We start from the raw sequence: 19,642 nt of genomic DNA, 5'->3' as shown, positions 1-19,642 counted from the left end.
CATGGGAAAAATGTGTTTGTTGTTTTCATTAGACAGGATAGCATATTGTGAAAGATGGAAAGTAAGGAATGAGATTAGACCACAACTAACAGTTCAGATTTTACTCCAACAAAATGGGTATAGGCCATTAAAGTTAGGTTTTCTCTTGGTTTATACCTTTTTCCATCCAGTTAAGTCATAATTTATGCCAACGTTAGATCTACTTATCCCCTTCTTAGACCTAGTCAGTCTGCACTAGGTCTCGGTCTTGTCCTGGTGGTACTTGAAACAAGCCAAATATTTTAGGAGGTGGAACTTGGTGCGAAACGTTTGAGAGCCACTGATCGAGACACTTGAAAAACTGGCCGCCGGACCTCAGCGCACGAGTCCCGTTATGTCAGTGCAAGTGATGTAACACAGACAGGTCTTCTGGCTAAAGACGAAATGGAGCTATGGAGGTCTGTTTACAGCTGTTACATAAACAAGGACCATTTTTGACAGTGAGATTTCCCTGCTGTCTGCCCACTCCCCTGCAAATACAAGCGTTTCCATGGACACGCAGCTCACCAAATGCAGCCCAATGTAAACAGCGGCTCGTCCAGAGAGCGTTTTAAGATAGCATTAGCACTACGATACGTGTTATGTAACTTTAATGAAGAATCAGACTGTATATATTAGTCAGGACTTTTTCCAGGACGTGCACTTTAGAGTCTTTGAGTGGTTTATTAGTAAGATCCTAATTTTTGGGGGGCAAAACACAGTGCAACGTGGTAAATTACAGATCGAAATGTAACTGTAAAAAGTTTATCCAAACTCCAAGAGAGCGCAAACCACAGCATCATCTCAGTTAGCCATTCACTAAAATAAATCACCTTTGCACATCCTCTTGTCCTCGCGCAGAATGTAACCCGTGGGACATTTACACTCGTAGGAGCCGATGACGTTGACGCAGCGGAAGGCGCACAGCAGTGGGTTCTGGGCGCACTCGTTGATGTCTGCACAGAAAAAAAAAGAAACAGTCGCTTGGTTACCTCTGTTGACCAAAGAACTGACACTACTTAAAACTCTCTCATACCTTCACAGGTCATCATAGGCCCGGGCTCAAACCCATCGTCGCACGCACACTCAAAGCCCCCAATCACGTTTGTGCATGTTCCGTTTCCACACGGATTGCCGATGTCGCACTCATTGGTGTCTGGAGAAAGAGAGAAACATATAAACTCAATTGATCAGGAAGATGCCTAGCGATTTGATAAATAGGTCTCAGGAACCCTTACCCTCACAGGTGACTCCGGAGGTGTCCAGGCTGTAGCCCATGGGACACTCACAGCGGAAAGAGCCGTCTGTGTTGATGCACTGGCCGTTCATACAAGGGTTGTTCAGGCACTCATCAATATCTGCAAGAGAAAAACTTGACTGATACAAACGGCATCTTTGGGAACGGCCACAAATGTTTACGTTCGAGAGGGGAATCAAAGAGGAAAAAGAACTACTCTTTCACCAGCTACTTAAACAAATGCTAAATTATAGATGTACATTATCTACCACATAAAAATCCATGATATGACACATGGAGAAGGACAATGTGGCTCAATGGCCCAAATGTGGTCATAAAACAGGGAATGCTAACCATAATGCTAACGTTAGCTTCATGCTACATCAGAGTGTTGGTTTATCACTTCTATAAGGACTTTGGACTTTATTGGTGTGTGCTGATAGCCAGAGTTAGCCAAAAGAGGGAAGGAAATATTAAGTTCCATACAACACTTGCTAAGCCAACCAGTATGACGTGCTGTCATCTGTATCTGTATTTATAGTGTTCAATATGGGAATTCTCTCAAGGGAATGCATTCTTCAGTTAGTTCAATCACAAAGCGGTTTCAATAGGCACATACCTACAGGGTGATCTGGGCCTTGTTGATAGCCCTCATTCGGACATAACTGTAGGTACGATTCTGAAAAGAAACATTAAAACAAGGTGTCACCATGAATTCCTAAATTGCACAGTTAGAGAAGCAAAGTTTGAAGACATTTATTACAAAATGATTAATGGAATAACTACACTAAGCTGTTGGAAGAAGATAAATGTGATGTCTGTAAACCCGTGTATGGTCGAATGAGATTGTATCACCATTGTCGGCTTTGGTGGGGCAGAGCTCGCAGGGGTTGCCCCAGCCTTGTCCAGCCATCATAGTGCAGCAACACTCCGCCTTCGACGTGTTCTGGGCCTTCGGAGCCTGACAGCGGCTGTTCTCGAACTTGGTGTAGCAGTAGTTCACGCGTATATCTAAGGAGCAGAGAATAATGGAATTATTGGGAAAATGTCGGCAAAGTAATTTCACTTGACAGCTTTGACATTTTGACAGATGGGATGAATGCATTTTCAATTCTTTTGTGGAAGTCGTTTTGACATGCAGCGCTGTGCACACTTGGACATATCGCAGCATCAGTTTTCATCCTTTTTTGTTTTGGCCAAGCTTTATTCTACTCTCCAAGCACAGCTGCATCTTCACATACCACTGGCTCTGGCTTCATCCAATTAGAAAACCTTTTACAACCAAAGAAACACTTCATTCTTTTTCAAGCGTATGAAACAAAACAAGATAATTTCACACCATTTTCTGAAGGGCTTATTTCAAAGCCTGAAAAAGAAAAAAGTCCGCACAACTAAGTAGCTCCCAGAAAAGTTATTTAATGACTTACACCGTGTAACGTTTCGGGCCTGAGCCCTTCCTCAGACATGAGGAAGGGCTAAGAGCTAAGAGCTACTTAGTTGTGCGGACTTTTTTCTTTTTCTTTTTCAGCTCTATAGTCCACTTTGGTCCTGCACACTATTCAGACTGGATGTGCGTGTTTTTTCTTCTTTAACCTTATTTCAAAGCCTACAACCAATAGCCACACAGGAAATGGCATGCTTGTATTGACCTATACAAAACACTTATTCATGTTTTTAATAATTGCTTTCCTTTATAGTCTCCAAATATAAATTTTGAGCCAGTGCCCTACAAAACTTCAGCACTTCAGTGTTAGTTTTGTATTGCTTTATAATAACATGTTGGGAAAACGAAAATTCATTTTACTTCTGAGAGCTGACTAAATGTCCAGGAAAGCTGAGAAACGACCCCAAATGAATCATCGTCATTTTCCAACATTTTGAGAGTAAATAATAGTTAAGTATTTTGCACTTCTGAGGAAAAGTGGTTGACTAATTATTTCGAGTCAGCGCTTGGTATTTGCCAGGCCTTTCTGCGCAGCAAAGTCGATTTTTCCCGGACCGACTTGTTGAAATGAGAAGCACATGTTAGCTGCAGCCTTCACAAAATACTGTACAAATAATCCTCCTGCCCACTGTAGCTCTCCACACCTGGCTCAAAAGGCAACACCTGGGCCCAAAGGAGGGAAAGCCGATGAGTGTCGTGTTTCGGAGCTCCATAAAAACTTGATTTGTCAGCCTTTTTCACGGCGAGATTTATGGACCCCCGTTACCCAGCTGGTTTGCAGTGGTCTGGGGAAGGCCTATGTACACTCGGCCGCATGCTTAGTGTGTTTGACTTTCTGTCACACAAAAATTAGCCCAAAGCATCTGGTACAAGGCTCGTTCAACTGTGTGCACATCAGAGGGACATGTGCAGGCGTTTAGCGACTTTAGCTTTTATTTGCATAAGGTTGTAGTGTGCGTCTGCAAAGCACTCCTTCAACTACTTCTATACGTTTTGGTGATCAGTAAGTAATCTCTGATCCCATATATGCGGCTGCGATTATACTAAATCAAATTCAAATTGTAATGGTTGCAGGTAGCTAAATGCAAAAGCTACAAATATTTATGTACATGACGTCTGAAAACAACAAAATAATATCTTGCCATTGATAAATATCGTGTATAAAACCTGGCAACCCTGTAGCTTAGACTTTTATGAACCTCTTAACCCCCACCTTAACCAAGCTCATTTTGGTTAACAGAGTTACAGCCTGTAGGCCAGTGTAACGCCTCATTTGAAACCTGATCTAAACAGATTTTTTGTTCGTTTTCGTCACTTTTCTGTTACTCTTTTGCTGCTTTTTGTTGCTCTTTTTGTGATGTTATGGTTGCATATTCGTTGCAATTTTGTTACTTTTCTTTGTGTTTTCATCACACATTTTTGTCACGTTTTTGTTGCATTTTCATTGTCGTTTTCATCTCCTTTTTGCCGCTATTTTGACACTTTTTTCAAGAAGCTTTTGATTTGGGGGAAGCTGAACTGGAGACAATTTGCTCGGTTCGGGTCGGGGGTTAAGAGGTTGAATGCATGTCATTCTTGCATTACTTAAGCAATTCACTTTTCAGTCTTTTTTCAAAAATCAAATGCTCCTGTACATGTTTTAACCGAGCAAAGTGATTACTGAAAATTGATTTTAAAACATTTAAGTTTCTTGAAATTGAGCTTGAAATTATTTTTTTTGTCTCCCAAATAGTGCAAACCTGGTGAGCATTTGCAAACCATTCATTCATCTTCTTCCATATAGAGGCGAAGCACCATGCTAAATATTTTGACTGTATGACACTAAAAGTATTTGTTACTCTTTATGAATAAACAAAAAGTTGTAGTAGCTTGAGAGGAAGTACCCATTGTCCCTTGAATGGAAGAATGAGCAGCATCATCATTCATGGCTCTTCCAGTGCCTAATAGTTTGTGCTATAGTTAGCGAGGGCTATTACGGATAACTTACTGCTAATAAATGACTTATAACACGACTTGTGATTGCATTTGACTCTACCTGTCTAACTGTCTACATGCTTGAAGCCACATTATCGTTCCTAAATCCTGGCGTTTCCACACAAAACGTCGTCCCACTTGGAAAGTCGACTTGATCTCACCGCTTGCACATGTCGTCCGCTCTCCACCCAAATACCTCATGTTAATCTACTCCACTGACCCTTACCTCCTGAGAGAGAGTGCCGTAAATGCACTAACTCAATGATGTCATGGCATTCTGAAGAGGCTAACGGGGGAACTCCCTGTTACAATGCTAACACAGACATGAGCGCGCCCCACTTTAAAAGGCCCGTACAAACACACACACACACAAAAATCTCCTCGGAGCCACTAGTGGTCAAATGGAACCAGCTGGACGTGGGATACGCTGCTGGGTCTTCACTTGCACTCAAAGCCAGACTAAACTCATTTCTAACGTCAGAGCTGGTGTCGCCCAAGTTTGTACCATACAGGGCTGAAAGAAAATGAAACTACACTTTTTCGGAAAGGTGAAATAGATAACGGGATCTAACTGTTCAAAATGTTTTAATTAGTCCAATAAGAAACCAACACAAGGCTATTTCTGCAATGGGTTATCAACATAAAGCATTTGGACTTGGCTACCTGTCGTCAGTGTTTTAAGCTCTTAACCCTCGCCTTAACCGAGAGCATTTTCTCCAGTTCATCTTTACCCAAATCTAGAAGCTTCTCGACTGGAGCTTGCAGTCTATAGGCCAGCGAATTTGAAAGCTAAGACCCAGAAAACTAATCTAAGCTTTTTGCTCGCTATGATTGTCACGTTCTTGGTTGTGTTTTCGTCACGTTATTTTGTTGCTTTTTTTTTGTCTTGGTCACATTTTTGTGGTTACATTACACTAAAAAACTAAATGCCGCCAAAACACTTCCAAAAAGAATTGAAAATGAAACTGTGGCAAAAAATACGACAAAAAAAGCAATAAAAATGTGACAAAAATGTGACAAAAATGTGGAAAAATGTGGAAAAACACAGAAAAAAAACAATGAAAATGAGATAAAAATGCATCGAAACAACAACCAGGAAGAAGCTTAGATGAGTTCTGTAGGTCTTAGCTTTCAAATGAGGCTTTACACTGGCCTAAAGGCTGTAACCTTTCCAGTCGAGAAGCTTTTAGATTTGGGAGAAAATCTTGAAGTCAAAACTATACTTGTTACTTGTCGAACACATTAAAAGAATACTAAGAGTAGTCAGAATATACGTTTTTGGGAATTTACAGATGCTATTTATTATTAATGGCTGCTAAATATGCAAAATAAAATGATGATGATGAACTAGAGAAATGTGAAAAACTGAAAGGAAGAATTGCAAAACATCAGACATCAGACAATGCCAGCCGTTTCTTTTTCTCTTTTGTAAAATATGCTGGGATAGGTGTAGTAAGCTTTGGTCGTCTGCTTATTCCATTTCAGCCTTCATGTATTCTGTTTCCTCTCTTAACACAAGAAATGTTTAAATGTCTGAATAAACTGAATGATTACCCAAGCATCTTCGCCCGGAGGAGGAGAGTTTGAAGCCTTCGGGGCAAATGCAGGTGAAGCTGCCCTCGGTGTTGGAGCAGGTGCCAAACAAGCACATTTCAGGAGACTGGGAGCACTCGTCGATGTCTGAAATGCAAGGAAATCGGGAATAACGTTTATAAAGATTATAAACTGGGAACATTTTCGATCCTTTGAAGATATTTGTCGACCACGGTATGCAATACATAATGAAAAAAAATCAACACGTGCCATTTCAAATCGACACATTGGCTGAACATAGAAACAGATTAGGCCCTTGACTTGCCATCGATGCTGACATTATTAGGTCAAATCCACTGCTAATAGGACCACCCAATGTCAGCGAATCAGTGAAGCAAACACATATTGTCATAGCTACTGCAGTGAAGTCATCCCATTGTGTCAGGCTGTAGATGAGATAAAGCAGGGGAGGCGGTTATCTAAAACACATGGGCTGGAGTCGGTGCTGCGTAATGGGAGAAATATCGTTTTGATTACATGTTAAATAGGCAGATTACATTTGTACATTTTTGTACCCCTTTTGATTCAGTTTGAATTCAAGGCCGTGTAAAGACATTGAAGGCCATCATTTTTACCCAATTGTTTTAATGCCTTGTGGAAACCCTTTAAAAACCAACCTACAACTGAACTTAAGTCATGACGAAAAGCGTGGCTTTAACTTTCAAAATAACTTGTTTCTTGCAATATAGATACTGCATTAACTGCTACACAATCATTTACATTGATTATGTGGTTTAAACTTTAAACTCATTCACTTCAACTTTAGCTTTGGTATTTTTGCAGCATAACTAACACTGTTTAACACTGTATCCCTAAATGAGTATGTTTTTGATGTGGATATAGCATCCTGGATATCGCATATTATAAGCGATTCAGCAAGTTGATGTCCAGTTGCAGCTCTTGTAAAACTGCCCTAAAAAGTATCACAGCTCCTCCCGGTTTCCCTGAACGGACTTTAGGGCAGGAATGTGATGAAGTCTGTGAAATATCTCTTCATCAGTGAATAAACAACCCGAGAGCTCCGGGCTGGTCCCATGTGAGAGAGAGAGGGGCGCTACCCACCCAGAGGAGTAATCCAAGAAGACAGGACAAGGGGGAGACAACTCTTATGTGTGAGGTGATTTGGGATTTTGCTTGTGGAGGGTTAGTTAAAAGTAATTTAAAGGAGAGGAAATACTGTTTTGGAGATGTTTGTTGAAGATTCTCATTCGACTAGAAACACTGCTGTCGTTATTGAGCTTTGACTTTGTAATTCCCTCACCTTCACATGTTTCCTCGAGGAGGTAGTATCCCTGTGGACAGATGCACCTGTATGAGCCGTCCAAGTTCACACAAGTCCCTGCTCCACACGTCCCGGGGTTCACCAAGCACTCGTTGATGTCTAAGAGGAGAGCGCATTCACTTTTGATTTTCATTGTTTTTTAAAAACAAAGACAAAATTTACAGCATAATAACAGTATCATATCTTACCTGAGCACGCCCTTCCATCCAGCGAGAGCTCGTAGCCGTCGTTGCAAACACAGAAGAAACCTCCCACTGTGTTCCTGCACTGGCCGTTTCTGCACAGCCCTCTCTGCGACGAGCACTCGTCCACATCTAGTTACAAATAATGCAGGCGATTTATCATACAGAGGGCAAATTATATGAGAAAATCCCTGTCAGAATAATTCGAATTGTAATGACTTATTGGCAATGAAAGCTCTCTTGGACAAAGGTGCATGAATGTGAGTGTGTGCGAATGGATGATGTGGAGAGGGCCCAATGCAAGAGGGAAAAACTCTACATAAAGGTGACCATTTACTATAGTAAACTATGCTCTCTGTGACATTGCGTAAAGATCCCGAGGTGGTCTTTTATTGCTTTTAATATAAATGGACACATACCAACGCAGTCGCTGTTGTGTGAGTTGATGAAGCCGGGGTAGCACAGACAGTTATAGGAGCCCACGGTGTTTTTACAGGTGCCATTTCCACAGGGCTGTCTCTCACACTCGTCCATGTCTGGGGGCGCACATTCACATATTCTTATTATTTCACATAAATCTAGAATGTCCAGAGTAAACATGTGAAGAGTTAATATCCCTGACACTCACCCACGCACATGGACTGGTCCCTGGTCGTCTTGAAGCCGTTGGGACAGATGCAACGGTAACTTCCCAAAGTGTCGATGCACTGACCGGGGTTACACACGCCTGCGAGCTCATTGCACTCGTTACGATCTGGGAAACAAGACGGTTGTTCCTCGGTTATTCCTTGTTTGGATTAGTGGTGTAGGTGGATTAGGTGGTACTTGGTATGAAAAGTTTGAGAACCACTGACATAGAGGGACATTCAGACACAAGGAAAAGCCCAGTGATATCTATGGATACCAACACAGCATGCCTTTACCAATCATAAATAATGTGGGTTGAAGTGAATTAATATAAGAATTATGCCATTTGTATTATGCCGGAGTGAAATATCCAGTGACATTGATTGATCCAGTATTGTGGTTTGCATTAAACCCCAGAGGAAGAAAGACAAATTTTGTTCTTCTCGAGTTTCTTCTCTAATCCTTTTCTTAATACCATCATTGACTCCTCTTTAATCTCTGCACTACGAATTCAGTTGATAAACTTGTATTCGGTTCCCAGAAAAGTGCACGTTCATTTTCACTTTCCTATAGATACAGACGGCATGTTTGGAAAAGCCCCTATGGTCATATTCGAAGCAGCTTGGGGGAAAAACATTTCTTCACCATTACTTTAACAAATGCTGAATTAATAACTTTATTTTTATACTAAATAAAAATACAACGACACGGTGAGGAGCAAAGAGGTTCAGCAGCCCAAAAATACTTAAAAAACAGACAATGCTAACCAGGAACCTAACGTTAGCTTCATGCTATGTTAGCAGCTAACGAGTGCCGTTTTTTCGCTTCTACTGAAGAATTTGCACTGACAAAACATCCATATGGACCTGATTTTGGCTTAATTTTATTTCAATATATTGCTGCCTGATTAACATGTTTATAGTCCGACAGAAAACGTCTCAAAAGAGTAAAAAATTGTGATTTCAATGAGAGGTTTTCTTCCCCCTCGGCTAGGCCACGCCCCCTTGTTTAACACGTTGCCGTCTGTATCTATATCTACTTGAATAATAAAGTATAGAGTAAGGGTTTTTATTTGAGTACATTTTGATACTCTACCCACTGCTGTGCAATGTTTAAAGTGCAGAATGTTTCTGGGTGCCGTCTTACCCAGGCACTGTCCAGTCGGAGTGAAGCGATATCCGGATTTACATTCACACTTGTAGCTGCCGGGCATGTTCAGGCAGGCTGCGTTCTGCTGGCACACCGGCCCATTCTGGCACTCATCGATGTCTGTGGGGAAACAAGGTACAATTATGGTTGAGGTAACATAGAAAAGACTTGGAGACAGTCAAAAAATGCGTGGAAATTTGCACAAACAAAGCAACATTAAAAGTGAATTTACTAGAACATAGTTAAGATTCTTTCCTTGTTCAACTTTTTTTGTGATGCTTACAAATTCACTTCCGTATTGGCCTTGGGCACTGGTCATGACATAAGAAGAGGCAGAATTTCCATAACTGTTGTCTGGCATTAATACTGTACCAATGGACCATAAGCAAATCCCTTCCTGTCTCAGGAACTTTTCAGAGCATAAAAAAAAAAAAACTTTTCTGATTAAATTGCTATGTCACTGACGTAAAACAATGGTTAATATTTGCTGCATTCAATATATCGTCAAACTAAGGTGTAAATTAGAAAAACGTGAGAACATTTCACATTGACTTAAACATAAAATGGGATTGTAGGGGTGTCAAAGTTACCTTCGCAGATAAGCAGTTTGTCGTTGTAGATGAAGCCGAGCGGACACTCGCACCTGAAACTCCCGATCATGTTGATACACACACCGTTCTCACAGACCCCTGGGATCTCTCTGCACTCATCAATGTCTGCCCACAACAGGAACACACAGTTTAGTTTAAAAAAAAATGGACAGTGATTACGGGTAAATTCTTAAAATCCTCTCCGATAGACGCTCAAGGGCAGTAGCTTGTTTTTTAATTTAGGTCTCTTATTGAGATACCACATTTTTATTTAAATGTCTTGGCACAAAGCTCTCAATCTTACCAATGACTCGTCCAGTCGTGATGTCAATGTAAAAGCCGGGTCTTTCACTGCCGCACAGAATCGCAAACTCATCTGAAAAGGTTAAATATTGAGTTGAAATGATCAGATTACTGCAGAAATGTTGTTTCTATTTGGTTTTGCTGTGACCTCACCGGTGCTGGGGACAGGACACTGCTCACATGGCTTGTTCCACGCGCGGCCGATGTTGTAGGAGCAGCAGCACATCTTCTTTGTCATGTTAAAGGTCAGCTCTCCGTCACACGTGCGGTTGTCGGAATAAAAGTTTCTGTAGCAGTAGCTCTTCCTCATGTCTGTGGGTTTTCAAAATAAAAGCATGTTACTAAAAAAGCCTCTTGAAGCAGTGATTATGGCCGGCACCTATCCTTTACCCATGCAGTTGTTGCCTCCATTGACCTGCATGTAATCCACGGGGCAGATACAGGTGTAGTTGCCAATCGTGTTGTAGCATGTCCCCGGGCCGCAGATGCCAGGATTCTCACACTCATCCACATCTGAAAAACAGAAGGAACGTTTAATGATCAAAAACAAGCAAATTTATGACACCATACAAAGAGCAACCATACAATTTATGGATCATCTGAGGTCAAAGTCAGATTTATTTCAAAAAAGGGATTTGAGATTGTAACATTGAGGCCATAAACTAGTCACATATAAGCCTCACGTGTTTCTGATTTTGTACATTGTGCTCAAAGTTTCAGATTTGGGAAGCAAAACACTATCAACGGAAAACCTTGTGATTGTACATGACAACTGTGCATAGCATAAAACTGAGCTGGCCTTTAGCCTAGACTAACTGAGACACATTCAATCCGTCCTCGACTGAGGCAGGTATTATTTTGTGAAACGGGGCAAATCAGGACGCAAAGATGTTATCACTTAAAGATGTCTCACATTATATTTGTAACACTCCGTGAGCAGCAGCAGAATTTTCAACAATGTACGTCATTTGCCTTTTAAATATACATAAACTGCATGAGCTGCTGCTATTGTTGCCAGGATTTATTGCATATAATGAAGGCGAATTGTGAGATGAAACTTAAAGCTGTACTAAGTAACTCATGCCCCTAGAGGTCATAAGCACCACGGCAGGTGTCATAGCATGTCGTTTTTTCCTCATTAAGAGTAAATACTACGCTGCCAGAAAAGACAAAGGGAGAGAGGGATATTGTACATCGAATTACACAATAGAGACAATTTTTTTCACTCAAACTTGGCTGTAAATACTTGCTAGCCCGCAGTTAGCCTTTTGTCGTTAGCCTGTTAGCTTCTTCTTCGAGAGTCTATTAGTGTGTATTGGGGCCTCCGGGTCAGTGCAGGGAAAGCTGCAAGTGTGGTTTTCTGGCCAGACACACCAGGGGGAGATGAAAGACCCCCCCCTGATCCTCCCATTAACAGGATTAAACAGGATTTAACAGGTAAACAAGTTACGTTCGGGTCTGTACTGGCACTTCTCCTGCAAATGAAGTTCCTAACGGATAAATAAAATGAATTTGAATTTGAATTACTTAGTACTGCTTTAATTAATTGATTTTTTTTTGTAGTTTGGCATTGAGGCCTTGTTAATCTGTAAAAAAAAAAAAAAAAAAAAAACTTCCATCACATCACATTCACCACATTTTTAATTCTTGGATGTTTTTTGTTTGATTTTGTTCCAATTTTGATACAAGAAGAAAAAATGCCTTTCAAATAACAATTTTCCATATAACTTAATGAAGAAAGTCAATATAGTCAAATAATAAATGCCTTATTTGGCCTAAAACCTCAAAATGTGAAAAATATATATATATATTTTTTTTTTTGCTCCAGTCCAGACAACCAGATTTTACCCCAAATGCCCTGCCTGATGGAGCTACCCTCATGTTTATTCTTGGGGTAATACAATGTTGAATGCACAACTTCTTGCCTCCCCAAAAACGATGGCTATAAAAAATAATGCTTCGACTTATGATTGAAATGACGACTAAGTAGAGGCCAACAGAGGCTAAAACGCTGTAAAACAACGAGCACATTATCCAGTCTCCTCCGCTCTGTCTAAAACTGAACACATTTCTGACTGGATTCTTAAAGACCCTCTGCACCATCAAACATCGTGGCATTTAGATGAGAGCTACACCAAACACATAGTTTAATTTGATCGTTTCTTATGGGACACTGGGGTGCAATATTTTTAGTGCATTGTTTTTCTGTGCTTCCTCGTCGGCTGGATTCAATTTCCTCTCCTCCCGAATGTCCCAGGGCAGGAGCAGGCGAGGAATAGGTCACCACTGTGTTTCTGCCTCCGCATTTTCAGACAACACATCACAAAACATGACCGCAGACGTGTTCTAGTTTTGTTTTATGAGAAGACGTAATGCTCTGTTCTGTCTACGAGTGTGCGTCCAAACATTGTGTATCTAGAAATGCATTCACAAAAATATATAATAAAGTATCCATTTCAAGCGACGCGATGTTGACAGACGACATTCCCTTAAGATTTATATGAAATCTGTGTTGTGTTGGTGGTGTTTACACTTGTAGATCTGCAGTTTAAACTGTTAGCAGTGGTCCAAACTCATTCCCAATATTATTTTACGCTTTTCTAACATCCAAATTCTTCACATGAATAAGTTTATGAGCATGTTTCACAACTTTGAGGGTTGCTGTCACAGGAACGCTAACAAAAATAAGCCTGGAAGCTCAAAAAGCTTCATAATTAGAGTAAAACCAGTCAACCAGTGAAACAAAAACTGGGTGTAGGGCCTTTAATTTTCACAAACCTGTTAGATGCACCTACTGTGTGTTTATTTGTTGTTTCCTATGGCATTATAGCGTTTAAAAACAGCACTTTTTAGTTTATTTCCTCACATTGGTTCTGCGCTAATGGAAGCCGAGGAAGCGCACCAGGACTCGCGTGAACCGTGTGTGAATACGGCCTCTTACCTTCGCAGACTCTGGTCTCTGGGTTGAGGGCGTAGCCTCGGGGACATTCACACTGGAAGCTGCCAAAGGTGTTGATGCACTGTCCGCCCTGACACAGCCCGGGCAGCTCCTGGCACTCGTTTATGTCCTCCAGGATCACTGTGATGGGGTTAGGCCTGAACCCCTCTCCTCCGGGACACAGCGTCTTGTATTCAGCTACAAGACAAATGGTGGTTGTTGTGAGTGATACAGAATGTAAGGCATGACCAGTTTGATGTTTGCATTTCCCCAAATCTGTGAATAAATAATGCAAAAAAACAGACGTGCCTCGGCTTTCTTCTCTCTTGTATTTGTTTGCTGATCTGTCCATTTATCCTGGAGAGCAAACACCTCGTACCAGCTACGCATCACAGCCACTGAGCACCTCTGGCTATTCCTCTTTTTTCCTCTCTGGATTTGTTTGGGAAATGATGCTGTTTAAAGTATACATATCGATCTTTCTCGCTGTCTGACTGTGTTTTGACTTATGTTTTTCATAATTTCCTTAAAAGTCCTTCAAAAGCTCACACATTTCTCTGATCTTTGTTTTTTTCAGTCTTGCTCTCAGATGTATCTTAAAAGCCACCGAACTGGACGTTGCTCCGGTTTTACAGCGTTTCAAAGGACAAGGGTTTGGTTTCGTGTCACAGAGAGGAGCATCTTGACCAGAAGAGGATGAGTCAGTCCCTGAAGTGTCCTGCTCCATCTGGGGACAATTACTGAACAATTTGCCGAGAACTGTCTTGTTTTTTACCAACAACAGAAAACCCACAGTCAAAGTAGGACAAGACCAGGCTTTGTGTGCATGTGTTTACAAATGGAAATCATTTTGTTCTATTATTGATAGAAAACATGTGGCCACAGCTCGCAGTGTTTAATATTACGGTGACTCCACAAGTTGATATGTAAATGTTCACTTGTTCACACTCAAGAACTTGGATGGAAAGCGTTGATATCATGGGCTTTAAAAGTATGAAGCGCAGTTTTGTCTTCAATCTATGATGCGATAGAATGAAGGAAATACGGATTGGAGCACTTCAGCAGTAGAAGAAGAAACAGGCAAGGTAAACAGGATTAAGCTTTTAAAGAGGAAATTAAAAAAATGTCACCTTTAAAAACACTAAATCCCAGCTTGTGTGGGACAAGGAATAAGCCGTGGTGGGCAAAAAATACAAGAAATCATTTTATCTAACTGCCTAAAACCAAATCAATGTTGTCGTGATAAATGCAGTTTGAGTGAAAAACATCTTATGTTGGGCCCTGTAGTGCTTTATGGGCTTTGATGCGGGAACAATGTTGGTAAAATGCTCGCAAAGGTTAATTTTGTTTGATATGTCCACATTAAAAGCCAAAGGTCAAGTCACAAGTTGAACGATGAGAGAAAGAAATGTTAGAGCCAATAAAAACAACTCCAGTCCAGGAGGTAAGCCTTCACTCTGTGGGATTAACACAATTATAGGGCACACAACGTCTCAAGTCAGGCTAAATGTCAGTTTCATCGGCATCTTTATTAGAGGGCCGATATATCGGGCCAATATATGGGGATTTTACAATAACTAGCGCAGATAAAAGGCGTCTCTATCACTTTTGGTCAAAAGTGATAGAGACCGTTTTTTGCACTGGAAAGAGTGAAGTCAGGGCTTTAAAACGAGTTTTCTCACAACTTAGCTAGCTAGCTTAGCGACAAGTTTGTTAAATACAACTTCAGTAAATATGGACATTTTGCTGCATGTCATTCTGAAGCACAGAACCTGAACTCTAACAGAACTCTAAGCTGAGTTAGTTTTAACCTTCGCAATTGTTTTGATCGCCATGCAAAAGAGAAGGGTCTGGATGCAGCAAGTGGAGGGGCACGGGATAAGTGGAAATGATGACACCTTTGCAGGACAACGCTAGCTTAAACTAATCGAAATTAACCCTAATCCTAACCCTAATCCTAACCTTGAGGATAGTGGAGTGTATGAAAGGCGTTTTATTGAAATTAACTTGAAAAAATGTTGCAGGGAAAAAAGGGGAGCTGATATCATTTCCTGTGGAGAATTGGTGCTCCACTGATCACGTGCCCCACCACTTGCTGCATCCAGAAGCTCTTGCCGCAAAATGCCGCGGTTAGCAACAGTATGCTAATGCTAACGGCAACCAATCAAAGCTGGGACAGAACCTATAATTGAATCATCTAAAGTAATAAAATAAAATCAGCCACCGCTAGAGTGGCCAAGTATTTATGTTTTTTACAGGATTATAGACCAGACATTTGGAAAAATCTGCCAAAAATATCGGACGATCATCGGCATCGGCCAATAAAACCCCCCAAAAATCAGCATCGGCCTTTGAAAAAACAATATCGATCGACCTCTAATCTTTAATCTTCATCACAAAGTCCAAGTCCAGAATCTCAGGTAGGCCCTCTATATATTGTATCTAGCTTGACTGAACTTACTTGAGTTGACAGAAGGACAGGATTCACAAGGGTTTCCCCAGCCGCGCCCCTGGGAGCAGCAGCAGGAGGCTTTGGACACGCCCACCCCAATCTCGTTGGAGCAGTGGAAACTATCTGCCCCATCGCCACGGGAACGGATTTCCAGGAAACAACTGCCCGAGCGGGTATCTGTGGGAGAGATCAGGAGAGAAGGTGAGTGTTTTTTCATTCGAAAGTAGTTTTGATTTAGGGGTTGTGATATAATGTCATAAAATATATTTAATCTATTTGTTCGTTGATCGGAACATGCCACACCAGATTGATAGTGTCAATTTGAAATCATGACCAAGGTGCGGTGACTTTTTTTCTCATATCGCTCACACACATTTCGAAGGTGATTTCAAAGTGGCAAATGCTGATAATCACCCACACAGCCGACCCGAGTGGGGTTGAGCTCGAAGTCCGGGGGGCATTCACAGTCGTAGGTCCCGGGCATGTTCACACACACGCCATTTATGCAGATGGTCGGGTCAGCACATTCATTTATATCTGTGGAAATAAAGAAAAATATTACTAAAGATTGTGGCTTACTTTTATGGTTATCACCACAATAAGATGGTTTACAAATAAATGTGAAATGATGGTTTCCCAAAATTATTAAACCAAAAAGGTGAAAAAAATGTAGATAAGTAAACAAAGCATCCCAACAATGGAAGTAAACCTCAGCCTTCCTTAAGGGTTGAACTTAAAGAGGGAATTTCTCATTTCAAATCAAGAATATAGTAGCAAACTAAAAGGTGCATTATGCAACTTTTTAAGTGGAAAAAAAAGTTGATATTAATGTGCATTTGAACAGTGGCTGTACTGGTGGTCAGTTTGGCGTCTTTGCACGATCACAGCGGCCTCTAGGACGCCCCAGGATCAATTGTTTTGTAGGTTTTCTGGTGAAAGGATCCGTCAGCAATGAAAACTGGTCCTAGAGACCACCAGGTTAGAAAGTAAAAGAGCCATGTTAACCACCCAAACAGTCAAATAAGTTACATAATGCACTTTTAATAAAAGTTCTAGTTCGGCATTGGGTTTTGAGAAGATCAATGGTGCACAAAGAGTTACCAATTTCCTTTTATTTTTTTCCTTTTATTTCCTTAGACATCCGAAATGAAAAATAATGGCATATTTCAAACTTAAGGGAAAGACCCCAGGTAGATTAGCCGACCAAGGGTCCTAATGAAAAAATACAAAAAATTAAGTTGTAATCTTCACACTACACACACTTTGCTGAATTAAAAGCCAACTAAGAATTCAGGCACCAAAGCAATTGCAGTTCTTGTGTGATCTTTGTTCGTTAGAGACCATTATAAAGATGTCTCGCTCCTCTTTGAGTTTCTGAAGTACTGTTTACCTGTGCAGTTGCCTCCGCTTCGGTCCAGCTCATACCCGATGTTACATTCACATCTGAACAGTCCCGGGATGTTTCTGCAGCGTCCGTTCACACAGATGTCAGCGAAGGTGCATTCATCAATATCTGCAAAAGACACATATAAAAAATAGGTAACAGGATGGGACAGGAGCAGAAGGGGCGGTAAGGGGAGAGGGGCCCAGCTGTGAGGGATTAGCGGATCATGGGACCGCATTGGAAATTTGGCACGGCGCTTCTGAGGTGAGGACCGCTCACCTCTGTTAAACTATGACAGGTCTGGGCCAAAAAATACTCAGACAGAGAAACAATGGGGGCAAATGAGGTTATGAAACTGTGCTCGTATCCACTTCATTAAACACTAGTCATTACTGTACAGACCTGGAGGGAAGATGGTGGGGTTATTTTTGGGAGTGCAACGGGGGCAGGCTGTTAATGTGTAAAAGTGTTCAAGTCAGGAGTAGTTAAACCAAAATTGGTGGACTTAACTGTACACAAGGAATTTCACAGGTCAGCAAAATGCAATTAAATCAGTTGAGATCTCAAATATAGCCTTAATCTATACTGACGGGGCTTGGAAAGGAGAGAAAAACTAATAAAATGCTCTAAATATGCTCTAAAATCATACTGTGCACTTTCTTTTGGCTAAAAAGCAGTTTATGAAATGATACATCTTGGAACAATGGAGAAGGAACAATCATGAAATAAGCTTAAATGATGTTAAGTTGACAAATTGAGTAATATCTGAAATGAAGGGTGACAGTATGATACACTATTTACATCTGACTTTGGGTGAGAGCTGCTGGAATGTTTGGATGGTATTATTGATTTTTTTTTTTTTATTATGTTGAGAGGGAGACATTTCACCTGGGAGAACACTAATCAGAGGCACTTTTTATTACACCGCAGTCAGATACTTATTGTTAAGTCTTTGTATCCTGCTTCATTTCAGTGATCCCAGAACATATTAGGAACTTTTCGGTGCCTTACCCTCACAAGCTTTCCCGTCCTCTGTGGGGATGAAGCCCATGTCGCACTCACACCTGAATCCTCCGGGCATGTTCAGGCAGTGGCCGTTGTCACACAGGTTCCCGTTCTCCGCGCACTCATCGCTGTCTGTTCAAAGATTTACAAATATTAAATAAATTGGTTCTACACGCCGAGTAACAAAAAGTAAGAAACTTCATCCTTCCTGAACATGTGTGTACAAAAGTGTGTATTTTTTAATCAACTTTACACCTTTCTGTATCATGGGCAATGAGTGAAATGGTGAGTTAATTTGGACCTGAGCAGTAGAAGCCGTCCCCGGAGAAGCCCTCTTTGCAGGCGCAGCGGTACGAGCCCATGGTGTTGACACAGTCTGCGTTGTTGCTACACAAGTGGGTCCCGTTGGAGCACTCATCGAGATCTGCAACAAAACATCAGAAATTGTTTTTTTTTTTGTATTGGCTGCAACTGAAACCATTTGAATCTGCATTCGATCCATCTTCCAACACTGCTAGGAAGATTTTCACCTTTCGCACGTCACTCTGACAAGGTCTTACGGTCTAATTTTCCTAAAACTGAAAGGACAATTGCATCAAGGTGCACACCGGCTTATCGCGTGTGAAAGAGGCTTTTTTTTATAACGCATTTTCAATAGCACCCACCTGAGCACTTGAGTCCGTCGCCGATCCATCCCGGGGCACACTGGCACTTGAAGCTGCCGGCCGTGTTGGTGCAGGTGGCCTGCCGGTCGCAGTTATGGGCTCCGATCTCACATTCGTTTACATCTGTGAAAGAGCAACAACAAACAAAGCACTAAGAGGAGGGAGATGATATCACTTTGGCCATCTATAAAGGCTTACTGCTTAATTTAAAAAGGATCGTGACAGAAGGCGCCAAATTTACAGACAATAATAGCTCTCCTTCAATGGCAAAATGATCATCTTTGCGTACGGATGTGTGCAGACTAGTGCTTCGAACCCAAAAGGAGGGTAATGTTTTAGGCCTTGATCTGTCGAAAACATTTCAGTGATGTTTCTGGGCATGTTCTCTACACCCACAAACCGGGCCCCTCTTTAGGCTGCTGCTGTAAAACTGCTGCTCAAGTTTAGTCTCCCACCATCACTGCTGTTGATGTTGGACATAAAAATTGATCTCAAATTCACGGTCTGCAAAGTCTACAAATAAGCATCTCTAAATGGCAAACCCATTAGAAAGATTCTCTGGCAGTGGAGTCTGCAGCAGGGGGTCGTATCTGCGCCTATGACCAATAATGGCCTTTCAACGAGAAAAATGAGGCATCAGTAAAAGCAACACTGCTACAGAAAAGTTTGTGGTGTGTTACTCTAGTTTTGGCTCTTTATTCCTTTTGTAATTGAAGGCAAGTCAACTTTATTTATACCGCGCATTTCGTACACAAGGCAACTCAATGTGCCGTAGACTTGTGGCAAATTGAGAATTGTC

General features: G+C 41.3%; 1 protein-coding gene across 1 annotated transcript in view; it reads right to left on the bottom strand.

Annotated features, from left to right (window-relative positions):
• The window catches only part of fbn1 (fibrillin 1), an 88,138-nt gene that overhangs the window by 10,886 nt on the left and 57,610 nt on the right, over window positions 1-19,642 (bottom strand). The window contains exons 33-54 of the mRNA XM_079555138.1: window positions 18,844-18,966; window positions 18,480-18,602; window positions 18,185-18,310; window positions 17,180-17,302; window positions 16,204-16,326; window positions 15,799-15,966; window positions 13,341-13,535; window positions 10,790-10,912; window positions 10,553-10,711; window positions 10,401-10,472; window positions 10,097-10,222; window positions 9,504-9,626; window positions 8,359-8,484; window positions 8,150-8,266; window positions 7,737-7,862; window positions 7,528-7,647; window positions 6,228-6,353; window positions 2,111-2,266; window positions 1,875-1,934; window positions 1,257-1,376; window positions 1,055-1,174; window positions 852-974 (exon numbers count right to left, since the gene is read on the bottom strand). Coding sequence (XP_079411264.1) covers window positions 852-974; window positions 1,055-1,174; window positions 1,257-1,376; window positions 1,875-1,934; window positions 2,111-2,266; window positions 6,228-6,353; window positions 7,528-7,647; window positions 7,737-7,862; window positions 8,150-8,266; window positions 8,359-8,484; window positions 9,504-9,626; window positions 10,097-10,222; window positions 10,401-10,472; window positions 10,553-10,711; window positions 10,790-10,912; window positions 13,341-13,535; window positions 15,799-15,966; window positions 16,204-16,326; window positions 17,180-17,302; window positions 18,185-18,310; window positions 18,480-18,602; window positions 18,844-18,966 — 2,778 coding nt within the window. The remainder of the gene's footprint in view (window positions 1-851; window positions 975-1,054; window positions 1,175-1,256; window positions 1,377-1,874; window positions 1,935-2,110; window positions 2,267-6,227; window positions 6,354-7,527; window positions 7,648-7,736; window positions 7,863-8,149; window positions 8,267-8,358; window positions 8,485-9,503; window positions 9,627-10,096; window positions 10,223-10,400; window positions 10,473-10,552; window positions 10,712-10,789; window positions 10,913-13,340; window positions 13,536-15,798; window positions 15,967-16,203; window positions 16,327-17,179; window positions 17,303-18,184; window positions 18,311-18,479; window positions 18,603-18,843; window positions 18,967-19,642) is intronic.

This window comes from Gobius niger (assembly GCF_951799975.1).
Source record: "Gobius niger genome assembly, chromosome: 4".
NCBI classification, from domain to species: Eukaryota; Metazoa; Chordata; class Actinopteri; order Gobiiformes; family Gobiidae; genus Gobius; species Gobius niger.
The sequence above is the reverse complement of the archived record's forward strand: the minus strand, read 5'-3'. Positions and strand labels throughout refer to the sequence as shown.